Source organism: Drosophila innubila (assembly GCF_004354385.1).
Source record: "Drosophila innubila isolate TH190305 chromosome 2L unlocalized genomic scaffold, UK_Dinn_1.0 4_B_2L, whole genome shotgun sequence".
In the NCBI taxonomy this organism is placed as follows: Eukaryota; Metazoa; Arthropoda; class Insecta; order Diptera; family Drosophilidae; genus Drosophila; species Drosophila innubila.
In genome coordinates this window covers 28556301-28579202 of record NW_022995372.1, presented here as the reverse complement: position 1 = coordinate 28579202, position 22902 = coordinate 28556301, and the positions used below count along the sequence as shown (strand labels likewise).

Sequence of the window (22902 nt, the reverse complement as noted above, 5' to 3'; positions counted from 1 at the left end):
ATTGAAATTTTCTTATTCCTTATTTTATACTGTGTTAAAATTTAAGCTTTAACATGCTTTGTGCAGCCCTGGTATATTAACGTATTATGTATGAACATGTAAACAATTAAACTAAAGAAGAAAACGCTGTTGGGTACAGTTTCTGATGGTATTATATAGTGAATATATACGATGAATATAAAATTATAAATTTTTTTGAAATAATCGTTTTCAGAAGAAATGTTTCAAATTAATAAGCAACTAAAGGGCTCCGCCCCTGCTCGCTTTGCTCACGGAATTGAAGGGTAAAAAAGAGAAGCACTTCTTATATTTTTTTAAAAAAAAATTTTTAAACAAAAAAATAAATTACTGTACTATTTAAATAATTCGTACCTTATAATTCGGACACTTAAGTTTTATTTAAAAAATATTCTCTTGCCCGGGCACCACACAAATCTGTTAAGTCAGAAATCCGATCACATTAACGTGTTTGTATCCAAGAAAAGAATAAAAGTAGCAAAAATATGTGCAATGGAAGGCATTTCAACTGCAGTTTCTGTTATTTGAGAGCAAAGGGTCTTTATGTCTAACATTTTGTTTATTTGGCAGGTTTAATCAGTAATTCCTTCTTTACTTCTGATGGATCCAGTAATCAGTACCTGCTAAATGACATGATACCTTCTTATACAAATTAGACTACGTTTTTTCACAGTTCGTACGAAGCAATTATAATCAGTTATCACTTTATTTGAAAAAAATTTTAAATTTTTTGTCGTTGGAAATTTCAAGTAGCAACAAATGTATATAATACAGTTGGACAAAGAGATTTATATATATAGATAAAATTTTTTGTAAAAAAAAAACGAATAATTGTATGCACGCTGCTAGATTTGGCAGAAAAGTTCGATATTTGGGGTGCAAAAGCGAGTCTGTGAGTTTGGTTAAGATATTGCAAAAATAAAAAAAGTTTTTCATATAAAAGTTTAATTTGAAACCGACATTCATATGCCAGCTATATTATATAGTCCTCCGATTTTGACCAAATTTGAACAGGGTGTAACATTTAGTAAAAAATAGATAATTTGTGAGTTAAGTTGAGATAGTTCAACAAACAAAAATAGTTTTCATACTAAAAGGTAATTTCCATCCAATTGTTCCAAGGGCAGCTATGATATAGTTACCCGATATTGAACAAATTTGGTCAGGGTGAAACAGGCAGTCTACACAATCTGCGGTTTAGTTGTTTTAGAAAACAAAATAGTTTTTCATTCTAAAGGTTAGTTTGAGCTTGATTGTACCTATGACAGCTATTTCATATAGTCATTCGATTTTGACAAAATTTTGTCAGGTTGTAACATATGGTAAAAAAGACATATTCTGCTTGTTTAATTGAGATACCTCAAAAAACAAAAAATTATTGATACATTTTACATTCAATTGTTCCTGTGGCAGCTATATGATATAGTAACCCGATTTTAATCAAATTAATATTGTAAAATTTAAAAATTATTAAAAAAAAAAATTAAATCTGTTAAACAAATTTTATGTTACGGCCCTTTGAGATTTTGTGCGAGATTAACAAAAAGAATAATAATAAGAATGATAAAGCAGCGTAACAAACAACAACAAAATGTTAAAATGTTGCAATATTTTGTTTATGGTTTTAAAAAATATTTATAAAAAAATATTTTAAAAAAAATGAAATTAAAAAATGAAAATAAAACCTTGTATGGTCGGGGACTCGAACCGCGGACCTTATACACCCTTCCCTGCGCCACCTAGGTACTAAGCTCGCTGGCTGATCAAACGCTGATATATGTAAAGCTAAATAAACGCGAACTTTGGTCGCGAATTTAAAGCACTTGTAGGGCGAATTTGCTAAAATGAATTTGTCATATCTGTGTTGTGTTAAAATTTCAAACTTGTATCTTAAACCGTTTGGTCTATACAATGCTCAGTCAATTGGACAAACAACTTTGTATATATATAGATAGATAGATTTCAATTTTAATGCTGCCACACAGTGGAAAAAATGTGCTTTAAAACAGTGCTGCTAGTTTTTTTTTAGAGAAAAATAGCTTTATCTTGCTGGAATGCATGCGAAAAATAGCTCAAATTGATGAAAATGATGAAAAATATCTTTAAAAAAAGCAATAGCTAACTTTTTTAACATCAACTACTTTTATTTATTTATAAAAAAAATCAATTATTTTTTCTAATTCGACATTATTACATTAGACATCGGGATTGTAGGTAGCTTATGTACCAATTAAGCGTAGGTACTTCTCGGGCACACCCCAATAATGGCAATATTTATTATTTATCATGCTATGCTTCCCGATATTTTTGCTAGCTCAATTTTAGTTATCAAAAGAAAAACGCATAATGTTGAAAGTATACTGCATATTTAAATTGGTGATATATCAGTGTATTGATGTACACCAAATGTAAAGTTTTTGTGTTTTAAAAAAAATACATATTTAAAATAGCAAGATTTCCGGCAAAAAGCATATTTGAAAACTTAATAGCAATCGATCTCTGAAAATAGGCAAAACTTGCTTCAAAATAATTTCTGTAAAATATCCCATATCATCGATCTATCACAATCAATCTGGGTCAAAAATAGTATATATATGATATGCAGGTGATTATTTCTAAGAATGGTGGTGAGGGTCATTTCTTGGTGGCAAAGTTCTTTTATTTATTTTAAGTGAATAATTCGAAATTGAGCACGAATCTCATAAAAATTTTGCAAAAATTCTTAAAATTCGAGTTTCAAAATTTTGAAAAACTGCCAAAAAGAACATTTCTGGAAAAAAAAAAAAAAGATTTAGATCCGATATATCAGATACTCTGATGGCGGATCAAGGCTGCCAGCCGTTTAAATAATAGTAGCTTTCTGCCAGGTGGCAGCATATTTCGTTCGTTCACTTTATTGATAAGTTCAATGGAACTTAGTCCGAATGAGTTGATCAACGCCGAATCCGATGAACAACATGGCCGTCGCACAATTCAAATGTCAACTTATTGTTAGTTCATTTAGAAATAATTTTGCAATAAATGAACAATTTGATGAACATTTTTAATTCGATATGATATGATAAAGACAATCATTTTTTTTTAAGATTTGTAGTTTATCTCCCTCTTTGGAAGAAGTTATCGAAAATTCAACAAAATTATATCAAAAGTTGTGCTTCAAAATTAAGAAAAATTCATATATAATAGTTTTGTTCCACCCAGTAAGCTGAAAATATTTACCTATTTTATTCATTTTGAATTTTTTTTTTATTTTTGCAGAATTTTCGTTAAAAATTTTCCGTTTTTTTTATATTTATCTTTTTTAGAATTTATTTGTAATTTCTTTCCATGAGGGGGTACGATCTACAACCCTTCATAGAACATTGACCTTTATATAATCTTATTTAGAAGTTCTTTGGATTTGACATAATTGACTTAATTACTTTTTAAACAAATTTGTTATTCAATTTTTTAATTGCCCATGCGTTTTTGAGAGCTGCCAGGTTGTTTAAAAATGCATCGCACTTTTATTGAAAGGTTGCCAGACGTTCAAGTACTATGATTTTTTTTCCCCAGGTGGGAACGTCATTATTCAGAACTGAGCTATCACAGAAAAATTTCTCACTTTCTGTTAAATTTTGTTGTAATCAGTTGTATTTTGTGATATAATTGATTGTGGTGTGTGTTTGTGTATAAAAAAGTTCACCAGAACATAATTCACGTGAAGCGTAGAAAGTGATAACCACGGAAAGAACAAAATACAACACGAAGTGCGGCGGCGTCTATTGTGTGTGCAAGTTTTGCAGTGGTTGCCGCGCGTTTCATTTACCGAGCGAACCAGTAAATTCTTAGCATCAAAATCGAAGGTCAGTAGCATTTTAAAAAAGTTGATTAATATATCTAAATGAAGAAACTGTTAGAATAATTATAAGAGAAGAAATTTTACATATGAAGCAAATAAACGTTTTCTGCCAGCGGCGTCGCATTTGCAAATTAAAAATGGCGCTGCCCATATAGATAGAATTTCTATGCGTGAATTGTGTATACGAATTTCCCTTACTAACGGATTCTTACTTAGTAATCCATTCAACCCATTGGTTGTAGTAACTCTTGTTTATTCACTGAATGAATATGCATAAATTGTTATATTTGTTCATATAGCTATGTTTAGAAACCGGCAATAACCTTTTTTACTTCTACATTTGGTCTAAGTATGAGAATGAAAGATTTAAGCACACTCAAACCTGCAAATATATTGTGGGGTCGTAATTCAATCAATTTTCATTACATAATACTGCAAACATTTGTAATATTGTACAATTTTTGCTATTTAGTTTTGTTAATGTATTGTGTTTTCTTTTAATGCATAAGCTGCCGGCACAACAGTCCCGCCATACACAGGGTTGTTATATGCGCGCTATTTCGTCTTGAGGCTGATACGCTGATCGCTTGTCAAATTTATAACAACGTTTTATGACAGTAGGCAAAATATTTTGTTGCACAAAAAAGGAATACATTTACTGCGTAAGCAATAGTTAAATTTAAAAATATAAATTTCATAAAAATATGTAGTAATCTTCTTAAAGCAAACATGTAAACACTGAACCAATCCGTTATTTGTAATTTTTTTTTGCGTTTATTTTACTTATGATTCGTAAATACAAAAAGAAAGAACAAGCACACAGCGTGTAGTGGGTACAGTTATGTGGAGTTGTTTTTAACAATCGTTCGCATTTAATTTCAGCACGCGCACCACAACAACAAAGCAATCATGGAGAACGGCAGCAAAGGGATGTCAATCGAGCAGATGTATCAGAAGAAATCGCAGCTGGAGCACATCCTTCTGCGTCCCGACTCGTACATTGGCTCCGTTGAGTATACCAAGGAGCTGATGTGGGTGCACGATTCGGAGCAGAATCGTATGATTCAGCGTGAAATTTCATTTGTGCCAGGTCTTTATAAGATATTTGATGAGATCTTGGTCAATGCGGCGGATAATAAGCAACGCGACAAGTCCATGAATACCATTAAAATTGATATTGATCCGGAGAAAAATATCGTATCAATTTGGAACAATGGACAGGGTATTCCGGTGACCATGCACAAGGAGCAGAAAATGTATGTGCCAACTATGATATTCGGTCATCTGCTGACCTCGTCCAACTACAATGATGATGAGAAAAAGGTCACTGGTGGTCGCAATGGCTACGGCGCCAAATTGTGCAACATCTTCTCGACCAGCTTCACACTAGAAACTGCTACAAAGCAATATAAAAAGAGTTTCAAACAGACCTGGGGCAATAACATGTCTAAAGCTTCCGATCCAATGGTATGTGTAATCCATTTTAAGCATTTTAAACTGTATATAAACTAATTATAACTATTCTTAATTGCAGATAAAAGACTTTAGTGGCACTGATTTTACCAGGATCACATTCAGCCCAGATCTAGCAAAGTTTAAAATGGATAAGCTCGATGAGGATATTGTAGCGCTGATGTCGAGACGCGCCTTCGATGTGGCTGCCTCAACAAAAGGTGTATCTGTGTTTCTCAATGGCAACAAGGTGATGGTAAAGAACTTCAAAGATTATATTGACTTGTTTATAAAGAATACGGAGGACGAAGTCGGTCAGCAAGTCAAATTAGTATATGAGAATTGCGGCGAGCGCTGGGAAGTTGCATGTTGTCCATCGGATCGTGGCTTTCAGCAGGTGTCTTTTGTCAATTCAATTGCAACTACCAAAGGTGGTCGTCATGTTGATCATGTGGCGGACAATGTCATTAAGCAGTTAATTGAGGTGCTTAAAAAGAAGAACAAGAATGGAATCAACATAAAACCATTTCAAGTGCGCAATCATTTGTGGATATTTGTCAATTGTCTAATTGAGAATCCCACATTCGATTCACAGACCAAGGAGAACATGACACTTCAGGCCAAAAGCTTTGGCTCTAAGTGCGTACTATCTGATAAGTTCATTACCAATTTGTCCAAAGCAGGCATTGTTGAATCTGTGCTAGCATGGGCCAAGTTTAAGGCTCAGAATGACATTGCCAAAACTGGTGGCAAAAAGTCGCATAAAATCAAGGGTATACCCAAGCTGGAAGATGCCAACGAGGCAGGCACAAAGAACTCCTTACAATGTACTCTTATCCTCACCGAGGGAGACTCGGCCAAGTCCTTGGCGGTTTCCGGCCTGGGCGTCATTGGTCGCGACTATTATGGCGTGTTTCCGCTGCGCGGTAAACTGTTGAATGTGCGAGAAGCTACCTTTAAGCAGCTTACCGAGAATGCAGAAATCAACAATCTGTGCAAAATTATTGGATTGCAGTATAAGAAAAAATATCTGACCACCGATGATTTGAAAACTCTGCGCTATGGCAAGGTAATGATCATGACTGATCAGGATCAGGATGGTTCCCATATCAAAGGACTGCTTATCAATTTCATACACACAAATTGGCCGGAGCTGCTGCGCTTGCCCTTCCTCGAAGAGTTCATTACACCCATTGTGAAGGCATCTAAAAAGAATGAGGAAATTTCATTTTATTCGCTACCCGAATTCGAGGAATGGAAGATGGGCACACCCAATCATCATACGTACAATATCAAATACTATAAGGGTCTCGGTACTTCGACATCTAAGGAGGCCAAAGAATATTTCCAGGCATGTCCATTGTTATATTTATTTTTTCTTAGCTTCATCCGATTAATCTAACTAATTTTTCTAGGATATGGATCGTCATCGCATTCTATTCAAGTATGAAGGTCAGGAGGATGATGATAGCATTATGATGGCTTTCTCTAAGAAACATGTCGATTCGCGTAAAACCTGGTTGACCAATCATATGGACGAGGTAAAGCGACGCAAGCAGTTGGGTTTGCCAGAACGCTATCTGTACACTAAAGGAACTAAGCATATCAGTTACGCGGATTTCATCAATTTGGAACTTGTGCTCTTCTCCAATGCTGACAACGAACGATCTATACCAAGTGTTGTAGATGGATTGAAACCAGGCCAGCGTAAAGTCATGTTTACATGCTTCAAGCGTAACGACAAACGTGAGGTGAAGGTGGCCCAATTGTCGGGCTCCGTTGCAGAAATGTCTGCATACCATCACGGTGAAGTATCCCTGCAGATGACCATTGTGAATTTGGCACAGAACTTTGTGGGATCCAACAACATCAATTTGCTGGAGCCACGTGGTCAATTCGGTACACGACTTACTGGTGGCAAAGATAGTGCAAGCGCTCGTTATATTTTTACGCTAATGTCGCCATTAACTCGACTTATATATCATCCATTGGATGATCCGTTGTTGCAGTATCAAGTGGATGATGGTCAGCGCATTGAACCTTTATGGTATATTCCCATTATACCCATGGTATTAGTCAATGGCGCTGATGGCATTGGCACCGGCTGGTCCACTAAAATAGCCAATTATAATCCACGTGAACTTATTAGCAATTTACGTTGCATGATAAACGACGAGCCGCCATCACCGTTGACTCCATGGTACAAGAATTTTAAGGGGACCATGGAGTCCGTTGGCGATTGTCGATTTGTTCACTCGGGGAACATTCAGATACTGCCCGATAATCGCATCGAAATTACTGAATTGCCCGTTAGTGTGTGGACACAAACATACAAAGAGAATGTGCTCGAAGCGCTGTCCAACGGCACTGAGAAGGTCAAGGCAATAATATCCGAATATCGTGAATACCACACAGATACTACTGTACGATTTGTCGTCAGTTTCAATCCAGGTGAATTTGAACGAATCCGTGCTGAGGATGGCGGATTTCATCGCGTATTCAAGCTCAGCAGCTCCATATCCTTAAATCAGATGCATGCATTTGATGAGAACAATTGTTTACGTCGTTATCCCTCACCTAAGGAAGTACTCGAAGATTTCTACAAGCTACGATTGGAATATTACGTTCGTCGTAGGGATTACCTGTTGGGCCAGCTAACGGCTCAAGCGGATCGACTTAGCGATCAGGCGCGTTTCATTCTAGAGAAGTGCGAAAAGAAACTGGTTATTGAGAATAAACAGCGCAAAATGATGATTGATGAGTTGGTGAAGCGTGGCTATCGTCCAGATCCAGTCAAGGAGTGGCAGCGACGTATTAAAATGGAAGATGCCGAAGCGAACAATGAAGAAGAGGAGGATGACGAGGAAGCCGCAACATCCACTTCTAAGGCCAAAAAAGAAGTCGATCCCGAAAAGGCATTCCAAAAGCTCACAGATGTTAAGAAATTTGACTATTTGTTGGGCATGTCCATGTGGATGTTGACTGAGGAGCGCAAAAATGAGTTACTCAAACAACGGGATGCCAAATTGGAAGAACTCGATAATCTTCAAAAATTGACGCCGAAACATCTTTGGATGAATGATCTTGATGCGCTCGCACAGAAACTTGATGAGGTCGAGGAAAAGGAACGACTCGATGAGCAAGGCATGAACTTAAAGCAGGCCAAGTCCATGAAGGGTCAAAAGCAAGTTATCGGCAAAGGAAAGAAGGGAAAGATCGGTAGTGCTGGCGGTGATATTTTCCCTGATCCAAAAGGAGAAAGGGTCGCATTTAAGATCACTGAGGAACTGCTTAAAAAGTGGCAACCTCCCAAGGATCGGCCAGTCAAGGTCAAGGCTGAAAAGAAACGGGGCCCCGATGATGTCGACGATTTCGATGCACTAGTCGAGGGCGGCACCACAAAGACATCTCCCAAGGCAAAGAAGGCGCCAGCTGTTAAAAAGGAGCCTGCCGAGAAAAAACCACGTCAAAAGAAGGAAAATGGTGATGGTCTTAAACAGGCTAAGCTGGACTTTACCAAGTCCAAGGTGAGTTTAATTACAATCATTTAAGGATTTGCGTAAATTAATCATTAAATATTTTCATTTTTTCACATCTTTATTAGGGCAAGAAGCAAAAGGATTTGAGTGACGACGATGATTTTGAAGATGAAATTGCAGTGGCACCACGCGCTGACCGTCCTGGTCGCCGTGCGGCAAGCAAAAAGATTAATTATTCAGTTATTCTTTCGGATGATGAGGATGCCAATGCTAAATCTTCGAATGACAACGATGATAACGACGATGCGTCCGATGACTCCCCCATCAAGCGTCCCGTGAAACGTCAACGCGACGGCGATAGCAGCGGAAGTGGCAAGAAGGTTGCACAAAAGAAGCTTCGCACCCTTGAAAGTGATGAAGACGAAGATGTCGCTTATGTGGATGATGATGATGATTCCGATTTTGAAGCATAAGCAAAACATCTCTATTCAGGCTGTATTTAATTCCTTACGTTTTTTATTTGTTCATCCCGTTTTGTATTTGTGGTCAACGTTTATTTTCAACAATTCTGGTTTATTATTTCAAATATTTATCAAAACCACATTCACGTGAAGAAGGAAGCAACACATTCGGATTGTGTTCATTTATTTGAATGATTAAGTAAAAAGTATTTATAATATACCAATGCTATTTAGCATATAGGCAACATCCATTCACATCTTAATATGAATTACCCAAATCGGGAAACTTTTAATTTTTTTTTAAATTTTTGGTCGCAAATTAGGTCACGTACTTTAATCCATATTGTGTATCAACTTCACAACATTCTTCGATTGTAGTAGTCTTAACAATAAAGCGATAATCCACCAGCAAAAATTACAATATTATAATACATATATATTATCTTAATCTAACATATATATATATATATATATGTATAAATATAAATCATGTTTTATAAAAGTAGTTTGTAGTCCTATACAACCTTTTTTAGTGTAAATAAATTTATTTTACTTTATTTGCGCATGTTTCGGGTATTTAATGAACAGGATCGGATCGCGCGCACTTTGTGCCCAGTCACTTGGATTTTATTTGGCATGCCAAAGATTTGATGCCCTTGGAGTGCGTTTCAAAATGGTCAGGATGTATAAGGCCAACCCAGGTGCTTATTCTGTCAGATTGGTTGAGATATCAAAAAAAAAAAGAAACATTTTTGTATACTAAAACTTCTTTTTCGACCAATCTTCCCATGAGAGCTATATGACATGCCAAGTTAAGACTCTCTAGTCACAGGCAGGAATTAAAACCGTTAACCGGTGTTGACCGATTGGAATTGGAACAGAAATAATCGTAAAGTATCCAGTATTATATTCAATTATTTTGTACAGGTGTAATCATTGTTTTTAAAAGAAAAATTTTATTTTTAATTTGAATAATCTCAATTAATAGATCTTATTTTCCAAAATTTAAGATTTTTTTTTGTTTACAAATTAACATATTGTTAAAATTTTTATAATAAATCTGTTTATTTTTTTTTTGGGAATCGAATTTATACTTGTATTTCGAAACTGAAACATATATAAAACCGGAAATCGTTACGAAACCGATATACAAAGATTTTACGTTACCGATTACCAAAATGGGAACATAGTCGATATTCCGATACCAATATTCGTTTTTGTTGAAACCATGGCCATAGGGTATAAACATGATCATTCGAAAATTATTCAGCCATAAATGTAAATATTGTAAGAAATGAAATAACATTAGAGAAAAAGTTGGGGAAAGTAATCCATTTTCTTTACACTCTCAGTATAATTCTCGAAATAGTTCAGTTAGTTTATTAATTTGTCTGATGTCGAATTTCTGCCCAACCAAAGCAAGAGATTGTGTTAATTTACAAGAAACTTATTTATTTAAATAGTTTATGCATTTCCATCTTTAATTGCTCGTACTTCTATTTAGTAGGACAGGCGAATTCTAAAGATAAGCGCCAACTTGAAGAAATAATAATGGAAATGTACCAGTTACACATCAAGTTTATCCAGAAATAGTTGAAATGTATTTTTAATATTATCATTGGCAAACTGTTGTTTTGTCAAAGCCTCGCGCAGAGCGTAGCGACAGCTTTTGACATCGTAGTCTGAGTTAAAGTGCTCCTCACTTCGCAGCAGACCCAGTTGCTTCAAATAATAGTCCAATACGCGAGTCTCCTGCTTCGTTTTGATCGCATAGTCAAAGGTGGCCTGGTAGAGTGAAATGGCCAGATCCAATGCCGGCTTCGATGTTTTGGACAGATGTGCACACTTCAGCGTGGTAAAGATCAACAGAAGCAAATGATTGTCATCGGTGAATTGCTGAAGCATTGTAAACGGAAATTTAGTTTAGATTCGCATTATTAAAGTTAGGATAATCTTACATTAATTATGTTTTGGAGTGCCTGTAGTTTATTACTTGCATCCAGGGAATTAAACTGCTGCATTGTGCACGGCGTTTGGCTCAAGCAAAACTCTTCTGGAGTACAGCTTGTGTTGAAGTCAGTTGTGTTACCGTTGTTAGCAAGCGCAAACGTGTTGCTGCCTTTATTGGAGCTGACGGTGTCATTAAATAGCTACAGACGTTGATATAGTAGTTAAAAAAGTGAAAATAAATTCGTTATTGATCAGGAAACGCACCTTGGGCGGAAAGGTATTTGTTGTGACATATGCCGTCTCTTCAGCTGAATTATCATTAGCATACTCGTCATCATCTTCATCAACCTCCTCGGTGGTGTCATTGGGATCGTACTCGCCATCATCGTCTTCATCATTTTCATCATAATCGTCGTCAGCATATTCGACAGTATCATTGTCATCGCCCTGCTGGTCGCCATCATCCTCCCCACCACTTGCCTCGCCCTCTTCTTCGGAAACAACCTCTTCCAAGGACTGCAATGCATTTGGATTCAGGCTTTTCTGCATTTGGGCGACAATTTGCGAGCATCCCTCTTGACCAAAGCAATTACCGTCCAAGTTGAGAACTCTTAGCTTTGGCTTGTTCTGTATGGCCGTAATTATCATCAGACCACCATCGTAGTTGATTTCGTTGAAACCCAAATCGAGAACTTCTAGATTTTCATGCTTCGATTCTAAGGCCTCAGCAAATAGATAGGCGCCGTCAGTTTTTATTAAGCAGTCGCCGAAATTGATTTCTCGCAAACTGAAATACAATACAAATGAAAATAATTTAATCAAAAATACAGTTTTCAGAATTCAAGGATTCCAAGTGTGTTTTGCTTACAGGGGTGTGTATTCAAATACTTCGGCAATTTTGGCCGAGCCTTTGACGCTTAGCGTGTTGTCGTTCATGTTGAGCAGGCGCAAATGAGGATTCAGTTTAAAGCCCTCGGCGAGCGCACTTATACCCACATGGTAAATGGAATTCTGTGGCATGCTGATCTCCTCCAGAGTTTGCAATGTTTTAAACGTTTTAGCAATCGCCTTGGCGCCAACGTTCTCCAAGCGATTGCGGCCAGCCACAAAGATGCGCAGCTGCAGAGGGGAACCGGCGACCTTGGCATTTTGATGCAGGTCCAGCAGAGCCTCGGAAAGCATGCGTCCACCCTCGGGTCCCAGGCCGCAGTTGTTTAGATACAACTCCTGGAGCGAATACAACACGGGAGAGCGCAGGAATTCCTCCAGACCCTTCATGCCATTGGGTCCTAGCGCATTGTCACTCAAATCGAGCACCGTCAACTTGGCACCGGCAGCTATCAGGCCAGCTCCCAGATGCTTTAGGGCCAATGGTATTTCGGATTTAAGACGACGCGTGAACAGGTTCTTCCACAGCGCCTTTCGAAATTCCGGATGTTGCTTCAAAGCATCGCCAATGGCTTTTGCCGCGTCCACGCCGAGTGTGTTACCGTCGAGATTAAGGAAATGTACCGGTGACTTGGTGTTAAGCTCATCGACAACAGCCTTCACTGTGGATTTATGCATATTTATTTGTATGCTGAGATCTTAATACTTCATACTTGACTGCTTACCATGCTCTGCGGTGTCCCATGTTTCAGCTTTGTCCTGAAATGAAATGCCTTGCTCTAAGCTCTCCTGTGCAGCCATACTGGCGAAATTGAAACTAGCCATTGCCATAATTTACACGTTTAAATATTTCAAGTATATGTATATGTATTTCAAGTTATTGCGAATATCAACTAGCACTGTACTTTTTTGCAAGCCGCTTGGAAATTTCGTTTAACCTCGCAAAAGAGCGCTAGAAGTGACAACCGTTGCGGCTTTGGCGTTTGTTTGCAGCAGCTGCAATTTGACAGCTGCTGTAGAGGTAGCGCCATCTTGCTCTTGCGTATTTTCAATCCCTTTGCAGCACTGCTGAGCAATGTACATTCAATTAGTTTGCAACACTGCTCAGCACAGCTGTCAACTGCCTTCGTTCGTTTTGATAATTCAACAACATTAGAACGGAGTTAACAAATTGAAATTTAAAATGGATAATTGCTTCTATATTCTACAATAATTATACAAACATATCATTTGTTTATGTTTATCGAATAGGTGTTGAGGAATGATCACAGCTCTAAGAGTAGCGTATAATTCGAAATAAGTTGACAATGTCGAGTAAATAATAAAGATAGCTTTACGTGAATCTTTCAAATGTTTACAACATCAGCGGGTGGCTCCTGGATCAGTGCTATATTCGATGAGATAGCGTTAGAAGGCTTGGATGGCGTCACCTTACCATGTAAGTGATACAAATCTGGAACTGTATAATATTGGCAATTTATACAATATTTTCTTGATAGGGCTTTGGATCCTGCTGGAGAGGCGCTTACAATGCGGATCGCCGCTTCCTGAGAAGCTACAGCAACAGGTGTGGACGCTGCTGTTGCGTTCGCCGGACAAAGTTGAGTTCTTTGAGCTGCAGGCGGAACGTCCTCTATTGCCGTTTTATGATCGCAGCAAAGACCTGGACTCGGATGTGGGTCTGCCCCTGGTGCCAAAGACATGTCCCTTTCTGCGTTTGCCGTATACTCCAATTCAGGAAGGTCACATCATGGGTAACTGCGCCGATTTCAAGACACGAAAAGCCATTCATGTAAACAGATTACACAAAATGACGGCAGTAGAAGCCATTGCACACTGGAATCAAAGAATGGTCATAGTGGCCAGCCAGGAGCAGCGTTTGACGGCACTTAAGCCTCCCAATGTCTTAGTACCATTTTCTTTGACCCTTCAGCAATACATTTTCTTGGAGTGCGTTGGACGTTCACGATTTAATGGCGAACAAACAGCGGGTACTTGGTCTCTAATCAACTATTTCAAGGACTCCAGCCTTATATTCTACACAAAGTAAGTATCCTTGTCGAACCAGGAGCTGCTTACCTTTGTATTCATAATTGTAATGTGATAGGAACAAATTAATGATGCAGGGCATGGTCAGTGCCCAATCCTATATAGAGCGTTTAAACAACAGAAGCGTTTGCTCGGTGCTGGTGATGCTGCCACGCTTCTTTCATCTATACAAAAGTCATCCGCAGCGAGTGATGGAGAAGTTGTATATGGAAATTCAGTTGCGTCCGAGTCATCAAATTCCTGTCTCCGAAATACCAGATCATCTGGAGGAACTTACTCCCTCGCAGATAAAGAAGCTGACGCAGTCCCATGGATTTCGCAAATTCTATGAGACAACACAAGTACGTCTACCCGTCGAAGAACCTGGTAAAGATTCAACAAAAATGCGCACTGTGACTGTGCTACGCTTGCGCAATCCTCAACTGAAGTTCGATGAACTTACTCAATTAGACGCGGTCAACGAGGGCAAAGAGGAAAAGACATCTCCCGAGTTCCTTACCCAAAACCATGCCTATTTGGATATGCCCCTGGAACTTGAATGCCTGCGTGCCATTACGCGCTTCGGATCGCGTGGAATGAGCACAGTCGAATTGGCCCAGTACGTGGCCGTCAATACAATTACCGCGCGAGGTTGCCTTAAGTATTTGAGGCGTGAAAATCTGGTCAATGAATTTACCGAAAATGTGGGCAAGACTCGGATTATACGTTATGTGGCCGGTATACAGGCCGCTGCTGATGTGAATCTCAAGCAGGAGCTACTAGAGAAGACGGTGCAGGAGCTGCAGTGCCAGGAGAAGCCCGTAAGTCTGACTTCCCCTCACTGTTTATATCCGTTACTTGGAAAAAAAAGTAAACGGGTATATTGTATTCGTTGAAAAGTATGTTACAAGCAGAAGGAGGCATCTCCGATTCTTAGTCGACATCAACCGTCGATGTATGGTCAAGTAGTTCTCAAAGATAATAAGGGCAAGAGCAACCAAATTCGGCGCACAGACTTCTATAAACCCCACGCTGGTCAATTTTGTCTAGAATTCTTTCCACACCCCCTTTCCCTCCAACTAATTGCAAAAGATCACCAAATCCACCTTTTATGAAATAGTGTTTTTATACCCTGTGGCCATTGAAAATGGCCAAAAAGGGTATAAGAGATTGACAGAATGTATGTAACAGTGAAGGAGGCGGGAAAGGGTACGTATATGTATGTATATCCTTGATCAGTATAAACAGACGAGTTAATTGAGCCATGTCCGTCTGTCCGTCCGTCGTATTATATATTTTTTTTTTTGGATCGGGGTATTATATCAAATAGCTGCTATATCATCGATCGGTCGAAAAGCAAGTTTTAGTATGAAAAACTCTTTTGTTTTTTGAGATACCTCAACAATTCTGACAAATTAAGTATCTGGACTTGTCGTATTCATCTTATAGTCTTGTCCAATGTATACCCTAAATAATTTCTGTTTATAATCGGACTACTAAAGCATATAGCTATGCAAGTATATCAAATCTTTGGCGTAGCGAAACAACCGATCTTTCTAGTTGCAACTGGGCTGATGCAAACTCTTTTTCAGACTATGCCGAAAAATATGGACATTGTGATGAGTGACCTGCCCGAAATAACTGCCACTATTCAAGAGATGACATTCAAACAGAAGGACAAAAAAACGGACAAAGAAACGCAACGATTGGTGGAACGGAAAAAGTTGGTTGTACAGCAAATTGATCAGAAATGCGTTATGCATTCCTACGAACTGCAGAAGGGCATAAGTCAGGTGGAGCACGATGTTGGCAACCAGGAGACCATTTGCCGCAAGTCGTTGTACCGCATACTGCAGAGGATGCAATCGGCGGGCATAGTGAATGTGTATGAGGTGACGCTGCAATATAATCAACGATTGCGTCTCTATCGACTCGTCACGCATCCAAAGATCGACGTGGAGCACGAGCAGTTGAAACGCGAGGTGTTGCGTCTCAAGAGTAATTTCCATATAAATGATGAGGAACGATTGACGCGTACCAGCCAGGTGAACAACATGAAGAAGCGCAAGGAGCTCTTGGCGGCTAAAAAACAACAACAGATTGGCAAATCCAAGCCAATGGTGCCTAAGCTGCTGTTGGCCTGCATCCTGCACGAGTTTTTCTTCTACGTGGTGTGCGAGCAGGAGCGAGACCAAAAGCCGCTGCCAATGTGTCCGGAGCTACTGCAGCATTGGCAATGTGCGGAGCCATCACTGATGACGCGACAGTATCTGGATGAATGGCAGACCGACGAGTCTCATATTTTGCCGTATACGGGTGAGATTAGCTGGCGCACATTTATACCACCGTTGCCGGTCTACGAAAATAAACCCGGTGGATGGTTCTACTTTATGGATGCAATGGAACGCATGCCCCTTTCCTTAATGATGCGCATTTTTCGCATTGAACGCGACTTTGTGGAACAGCTGCGTTCACATCTGCAGCATCCAGTGCGTCAGCATTACCTACTGCGTCAGCTTAAAAAGCACAATCTGATACCACGCTTGCGGCAGCAACAACTCTTCCTGGCTACATTGCGTCTGCTGAACAACATGGGTCTGATTCAGGTCAGCGAGAGCCAGTTGGGACGCGACGAATTGCAGCGTTGGGTGTACCTCAATCGGCGCAGCTGCCTGCTGGACACAACCACTAGCAGTGGCCACAACTACAATCGCATCAGCGACGAGCGCACCTATGAGGAGCTCCAATTTGAATTCAACACTCGCGAACAGGTCTCTGATTATTGGGCCAAACTGCAGCACTTGTGCATCTATACAAAACTCGGATTCCTCAAGCACAGAGAACGTAGGGCTGGCCCCAAAAATAAAATGCGTCTTCCTCTGTTAACCTTTGTGCGGACTGTCGATTTTGAGGAAGCTTTGGAACTAGACGATGCCAGTGTGCCGGGTGATCGTAAGGGTGCCGCTGGACTGAGCTCTCTTCTATTTGCCCATCAGTTTCGTCATTGGTCCTGGGTAAAGCGAACGGCAACTGCCGCCAGCAAAGTGTCAGCTTTGTCCATCTCTGGAAAGGCGTCGGCTACGTTGCCCGTTCGCAAACACATCAGCCTGAAGCGACTGAAACCGATTCCCAAGATGCACCTGCGAAAGGCACTCGGCACCAGTTCCATGGCGGAAGCACGAAGACGCAAGAACGGACCCAGAGATGACGTTGATCGCGATGCTCTGCGGAACATGCGCACACTGCGCGTCACCTGGACAGCGGCCGAGGATCGACTATTAAAAATGGGACGCGCTGTCTATTTGTTCATTGATGCACCATTGCTTACACTGCCGCTTTGCAATGTGGGCAGCATTTGCCGGATGTGATACGCCAGTATTTGGGTATCTGTAATAAAACGACACAGGCTTGTGTCCGTCGGCTGCAGTTTCTCCTACGGAAGAAACGTGACCAGCCCGATGTGCCCAATTGGATTTATACGATGCAAACGCAACCAGAGATTAATACCATTTACAATGAACGATTCCTGGCCGAGCTAAAGCGGGAATACCCTTTGCGCAGCGAACAGAGCGAAGCGCTTCTAATTCACTTTGTTATCCTATTGGGAAAGCTTCATCGTATGATCAACAGTGCTGTGAGTTCCATGTTTTATATTTATAATTTACTTGTCACATTTAATATTTGCAAAAAATCCTCGTTCAATCTATGTGGTAAAAGCTCAATATTGTGGACTTTTTTAATCAGTAATCAGTAATTTACATGTGGTTGATCAATTATCAGTACCTGTCGAATGTCGATTTTATTAAATCCGCTTACTTCGTTCGTAAAACAATGGGGTATCACACTATTTGCGATAAAGACACCCAAATTTTGCAATTAAATATTGTTGAAAATTTCCCCTAATATATTCATGTCTAATAATTTTAAAATTTATTCAAAAGTATTTTCACATCGTCAGCATGGCAAAAACCTTTTAAAGTGTAATTTGCAATAATGTAAATTCCTTTTCCTGGTTTTTGAGTTTAATACATTTTCCCGATATCTTTTTATATATCAATTATATTTACATTTTTTAGAACTTAACATAAGACATTCAACAGGATTTTGTTTAGCTTATTGATGTTGTCAAAAGGTTTTTTTAATACTCGTTTTAACCCTTTATATGGCCGTGATGCATATCCGCAACAAACCGATTTTACTTATGTGTATCTAAAACATGCATATTATTTATTTCTTCTCTCTTGGTTTGTTTATGTTTTCACACTATAGACAATACACTAGAATCGCTTTTCCCACAAATTTTGTGATTTTTTAAATTGAGTAGCCCTTAAATTTTTATGTTGCAAACTTCATTATTAATTTTATTAATTTATTCAAGAATAATTAATTACTCCAATAATTAATTTGAAAGCATTGTATTTTACATTTTTGATATTTAGTCAATATGATACAAACTTTATATTATTTTTTCGTAAAAAAAAATTAATCAAAAGATTTAAAAAACTAAAAAAAATTGTATTTTTTAATTTTAGTTTTCTATTTAAAAAAGTAACCGTTTCAAAATCGGAGAGCATGCCATAAAAAAGGTTAAAACTTTACCTCTTTTTTAGATAATAATATTATAAATACCTGCAATATTTTTTCCAAAAACTACTTATTGATGCAATATTGCATCACCTAGAAAATATTAAAATACAAATCAGTATGTATGCGAAAACTACAAGAACTACACAATAGAGTATTTCCATTAATTGTTTTGTTATTTTTAATATAGTTGCATTTTATATATCGTGTAATGGATATAACATATATTGTACATATGTATACATAGTATGTCAATCAAATTAATCATTATGTTATTATTGATATTATTGATATAGGACACCATACGCCGTCAGTTTATCTTGCCCGATACTATGGAGGATTATCAGCGGCAGTTTAGGGAGTGCATACCACTAAATTCCGATGTGGAGCAGGATCTCTATCCAAATCCGAGCTGTGAAACCGAACTCCAGGTGATCGTTGCCCTTGGTGTGTTGCATAGTATTCTATGTTGTGCCAAGGACAAGACACTTTTCAATCTCCAAGCCTTTGAGATCTACAAGCACTTCTCCGAGGATGTACTCAATGCGGCCTTCAATAAGGCGCGTGCGAATTCGCTCGTGGTAGCTGTCAAGCGTCGGAACATTCAACCAGTCAGTCGACAGGTTTCGGGGCCGGCACATACCCTCAGCTCCAAGTACAAGTGTCGTCTGATCTTCCAGAAGCTTGGATATATCCTCTACGATACGTACCATTCCTTTGAGCAGCGTGTCCATCAACAGAATGCGATTGACTCCCTTCAACTGGCTTCTCCCAACTTTGCCCAATTGCTGCTCTTAGGCGAGTGGATGGCAAAGAACCGAATAAATCTGAACCTGCAGTTGCCCAGCAATATACTCACCGTGGACACGTCGAGCATGTCGCGACCGTGTGGCTCCTCCACAGATCGCATACTCGATCATTACAGTAGCATCTTTGACAATGCCCCGCAAACAGAGTACGCCAAGCGGCTTGAGAGCGAGTGCAGTGCTCGTCAGGCGGCTCGGGTTCGCTTCCGTCCGGCGAATCTCACCTACCGGCTGCAGTGCAGCGTCTACAATGAATTGTCTAAGCTGCCGCTGCGCGCTATGCATTTCTTTTGTGCTTTGGACGCACTTGGTCAGTCGGTGAACATTAGCTGTGCACGCCTGGAGCAGGGTGAATGCCCATTTGGCTGCATTATGCGCAGCGGCAACTATTTGAATGCCGTGGAGCGCATTACTTACGAGCATCGTGCCTTCCTAAAGCTACTGGTTGCCGATGCTTTACCACAAACACAGCTGCAACTTCAGCTGGAAAACTCAACGGCGGGAAGCACAACGCTCACTATGTCGACATCCAATCTGCTAACAGTGATCCAACAACTGGAGGCTTACTGGCGTCAGCAACAGCACCAGGAGGAGTGCAAGGATCTGGGTAAAGCATTAGCCGAACGAACACTCCATAATCTCACTGACTGGCGTACTTTGTGCACTGGACTGCTCGACTTTGAGGCAGGCAAACAGGACGAGGAGCATACGCAGGATTACGAGCCATCGCTTAACAAGGAGGAGCGTGCCAGAGCCCAGGATGTCCTTGTTGTACATCTGCCTACAATTCACTTGAAGATTAAATCCGAGCAGTCGAAGGAAGAGCTGCAGACTAAGTACGCCCAACTACGCAAGGCAGGGCTGGATAAAGTGACCAAGTGAGTTAAGATCCAAGAGAACATGTCAAAAAGTTCAGCCTCAGGCACGCCAAAGATTTGATGTCTCAACAGAACTCACAGTTAGGGTGTTTGATACTGTTTTTAATATCGTGATCTTTGGTTTAAATCGGATCTTTAATCATATTGCTATCCTAGGAACGATATATTGTTTTGATTCATACATCCTGAAGAAATTTATCTAAATTCGGACTTCTACCACATTTAGGTGTTTTATAAGTATTAAGGAATTGTGACCTTTTGCGCAATGTGCCGAATGCTAAATTAGTTTATTTTATTGACTCAACAAATCGAGCCTTACTATATTTGTGTAAGCGATAAAATGCTAATTTTTTTTTTAATTTGCAGGCCAATATCTCCTAAATATACCTCCTTATATATACAATTAAAATTTAATATTTTGGGTGCAGATGCTGTTAGTATTTTTGAACACATTTGCAGAAAAAAACAAATGTCGGCAAAATTCTGCTTGCGTTATTTTTTCAAATAGGGCTCAATATAAAAACCTTAAAAATACATTTCCAACGATATTGTATCTGTATCTTCTGTAGTTTGAAAAATGTGTGGATTTTAGCTAATGACTCTCCGCTGAACTTGCGATTTTTTTTTTACCAAAAGTCCTAGTATACAGTTTTCTGAGTTAAAAACATATCTTTCGGTATATAACAGGATTTAATCGGACTGATGTCTTTCGCACATTGAAATAAAAAAATCAAATTACAAATGATAGAACGTTAAAATGGCGTGTTGGAAATGGTTTAAATTAAGCTCTTGAGCTCTTCTTTTGAATTTCATTATACAGTCCTGACAATATTATAATACGCAATTCATTTCTTATGTTAGGTATTTGACACAGAAAATAATCTATTTTTTTTTATTTTTATAGCTATTCCTACTGGCGTTATACGGAGAACACGTTTGAAACGCTGTTGCCGACTCTGAAAGCGAAGGATTATGATGCCAGTGCCATTCAGCATATGGAAGAGATTCTGGGATACGTTGAGCAACGGCCGCTGGGAGTGATGGGTACGGAACTGCGACGAATTTTTCCGTTTGGCAAGTTCCTGTTGGATGCGCTGCATGAACTGGAGGCGCACGATCTCATGAAGCGCGTGGGCGTGGCCAGTCACATGTATGTACATAAGAAGCACATGCGTCACTGGGTGGTGCACACTTTTCACATCAAGCGATTGGAGAGAGAGCGAGTCCAAGAGCTGGTTGCTGCCTCGCCGGCAACGCCTCAAGGAGTGCTCGGCAGAAAGCGGAAGGCGGCACTGGACAAATCGGAGCAGCCTTGCACCAGTAAACAGGCAAAACTGGAATTGGAGCAGCCAAGGGGCAGTGAGGACTCCGATAGCAATGACTCAATAGTCTTTCGTCGCTCTAGGCGTGTTGAGATTAATGCAAACAAACCGAAAGCTCAGGGTGCCAAGCCAACCCTTGCCAGCGTAGAGGAAGTGATTGTAATGCGACCTCAGCCCTGGATACGTGTAAATGGCTCCCTTAATCGGCGCGTCCTCGATCGCTGGCTGGGCGTCGTACTGAGTGAGTGCATCGCACGAGCAGGCTGTACGGTGCACAGTCTGTTCCTGCGCTTTCCCCATCTGCAGCCAGTGGACTTAATGCTGCTGCTGGAGCTGTTGGGCGATCTGGATTGCATACATCTTATGGAAATGGAGGTACCGGCAGTGCATGTGGAGAACACATACGATATGGAATTGAAGGAGCAACTTGTCACAGAGCTGTACGATCCCATCTACACCTATGTTAAGGTCCACTGTGATGCCATTAGCGGTCTGACCAACTTTATAGGTACTAAACAGTATAGCTCCGAGTTTATCTAAGCGCGAATTCCATCAGATTTTCAACTCTTCCCTAATTTTTAATAATAAATTATTATTTTTTGAAATAAGAGATGTGTTTGAAAACTTAACTGTATTACCAAGATTATAATGCTCGATTTACATTAGTTGACTACCATGTCAATGATTTACCCATAATCGTTCCTTGGCATTAGCTGGTGCGAATATACTTATGTTAGTAACTAAGTGTTTACTTTTTTGATCAGTATAAAGTCAATATCTGTCTTTTTGAAGATACAAACAGATCTAGGAGTTCATAAGAGTTAGAAACACCTAATTTGGTATTTAAACTCTTCAAATGTTCAGACAAATCAAGAGTATTTAAAACCTCATGAAACTTTTGTAAACTCTTCTAACTTAGTGTTCAAGAATCATTTATAAAAGGAAGAAGCAAAAGTGCCTACAGTGTTAGTGTGTCTATGGTCCTGGGCGCAGGGTATCTCACAGTCGAGCATTTCCGACTAAAGCTGTCTTGTTTTTAAGTAATCTTTACTAAGTCTATTTAAATTAACTTAAGCTGTCTTATAAACTTGGTAAGCGGTTTATCTTGTATAATCAGTAAACAAAAATTCTGACAATAAAACATGATAGTTTCTCAGGATTTGGAACTTTAAATTCTGTTCGAGTGCTTTTGGTC

General features: G+C 39.3%; 3 protein-coding genes across 3 annotated transcripts; 2 read left to right on the top strand and 1 right to left on the bottom strand.

Moving 5' to 3' along the window:
• The first annotated feature begins 3590 nt into the window (after positions 1 to 3590).
• On the top strand, positions 3591 to 9806 carry LOC117780131 (DNA topoisomerase 2). The gene is made up of 5 exons (XM_034616543.1): positions 3591 to 3863; positions 4742 to 5326; positions 5394 to 6662; positions 6727 to 8838; positions 8916 to 9806. Exons 2-5 carry the CDS (start codon positions 4769 to 4771, stop codon positions 9261 to 9263), a joined length of 4287 nt encoding a protein of 1428 aa, XP_034472434.1. The 5' UTR covers positions 3591 to 3863; positions 4742 to 4768; the 3' UTR covers positions 9264 to 9806.
• Positions 9807 to 10682: 876 nt separating this feature from the next.
• On the bottom strand, positions 10683 to 13063 carry LOC117781697 (ran GTPase-activating protein). Its single transcript, XM_034618503.1, has 5 exons — positions 12815 to 13063; positions 12070 to 12751; positions 11466 to 11988; positions 11210 to 11401; positions 10683 to 11147 (listed from the first exon to the last, which is right to left on the bottom strand). Exons 1-5 carry the CDS (start codon positions 12918 to 12920, stop codon positions 10818 to 10820), a joined length of 1833 nt encoding a protein of 610 aa, XP_034474394.1. The 5' UTR covers positions 12921 to 13063; the 3' UTR covers positions 10683 to 10817.
• Positions 13064 to 13343: 280 nt separating this feature from the next.
• On the top strand, positions 13344 to 22661 carry LOC117779759 (general transcription factor 3C polypeptide 1). Its single transcript, XM_034616064.1, is given in 7 exon segments — positions 13344 to 13527; positions 13589 to 14135; positions 14197 to 14938; positions 15710 to 17474; positions 17477 to 17751; positions 18998 to 20385; positions 21290 to 22661. Coding segments are annotated over 7 exon segments (5763 nt in total). The 5' UTR covers positions 13344 to 13439; the 3' UTR covers positions 22248 to 22661.
• Positions 22662 to 22902: the final 241 nt, after the last annotated feature.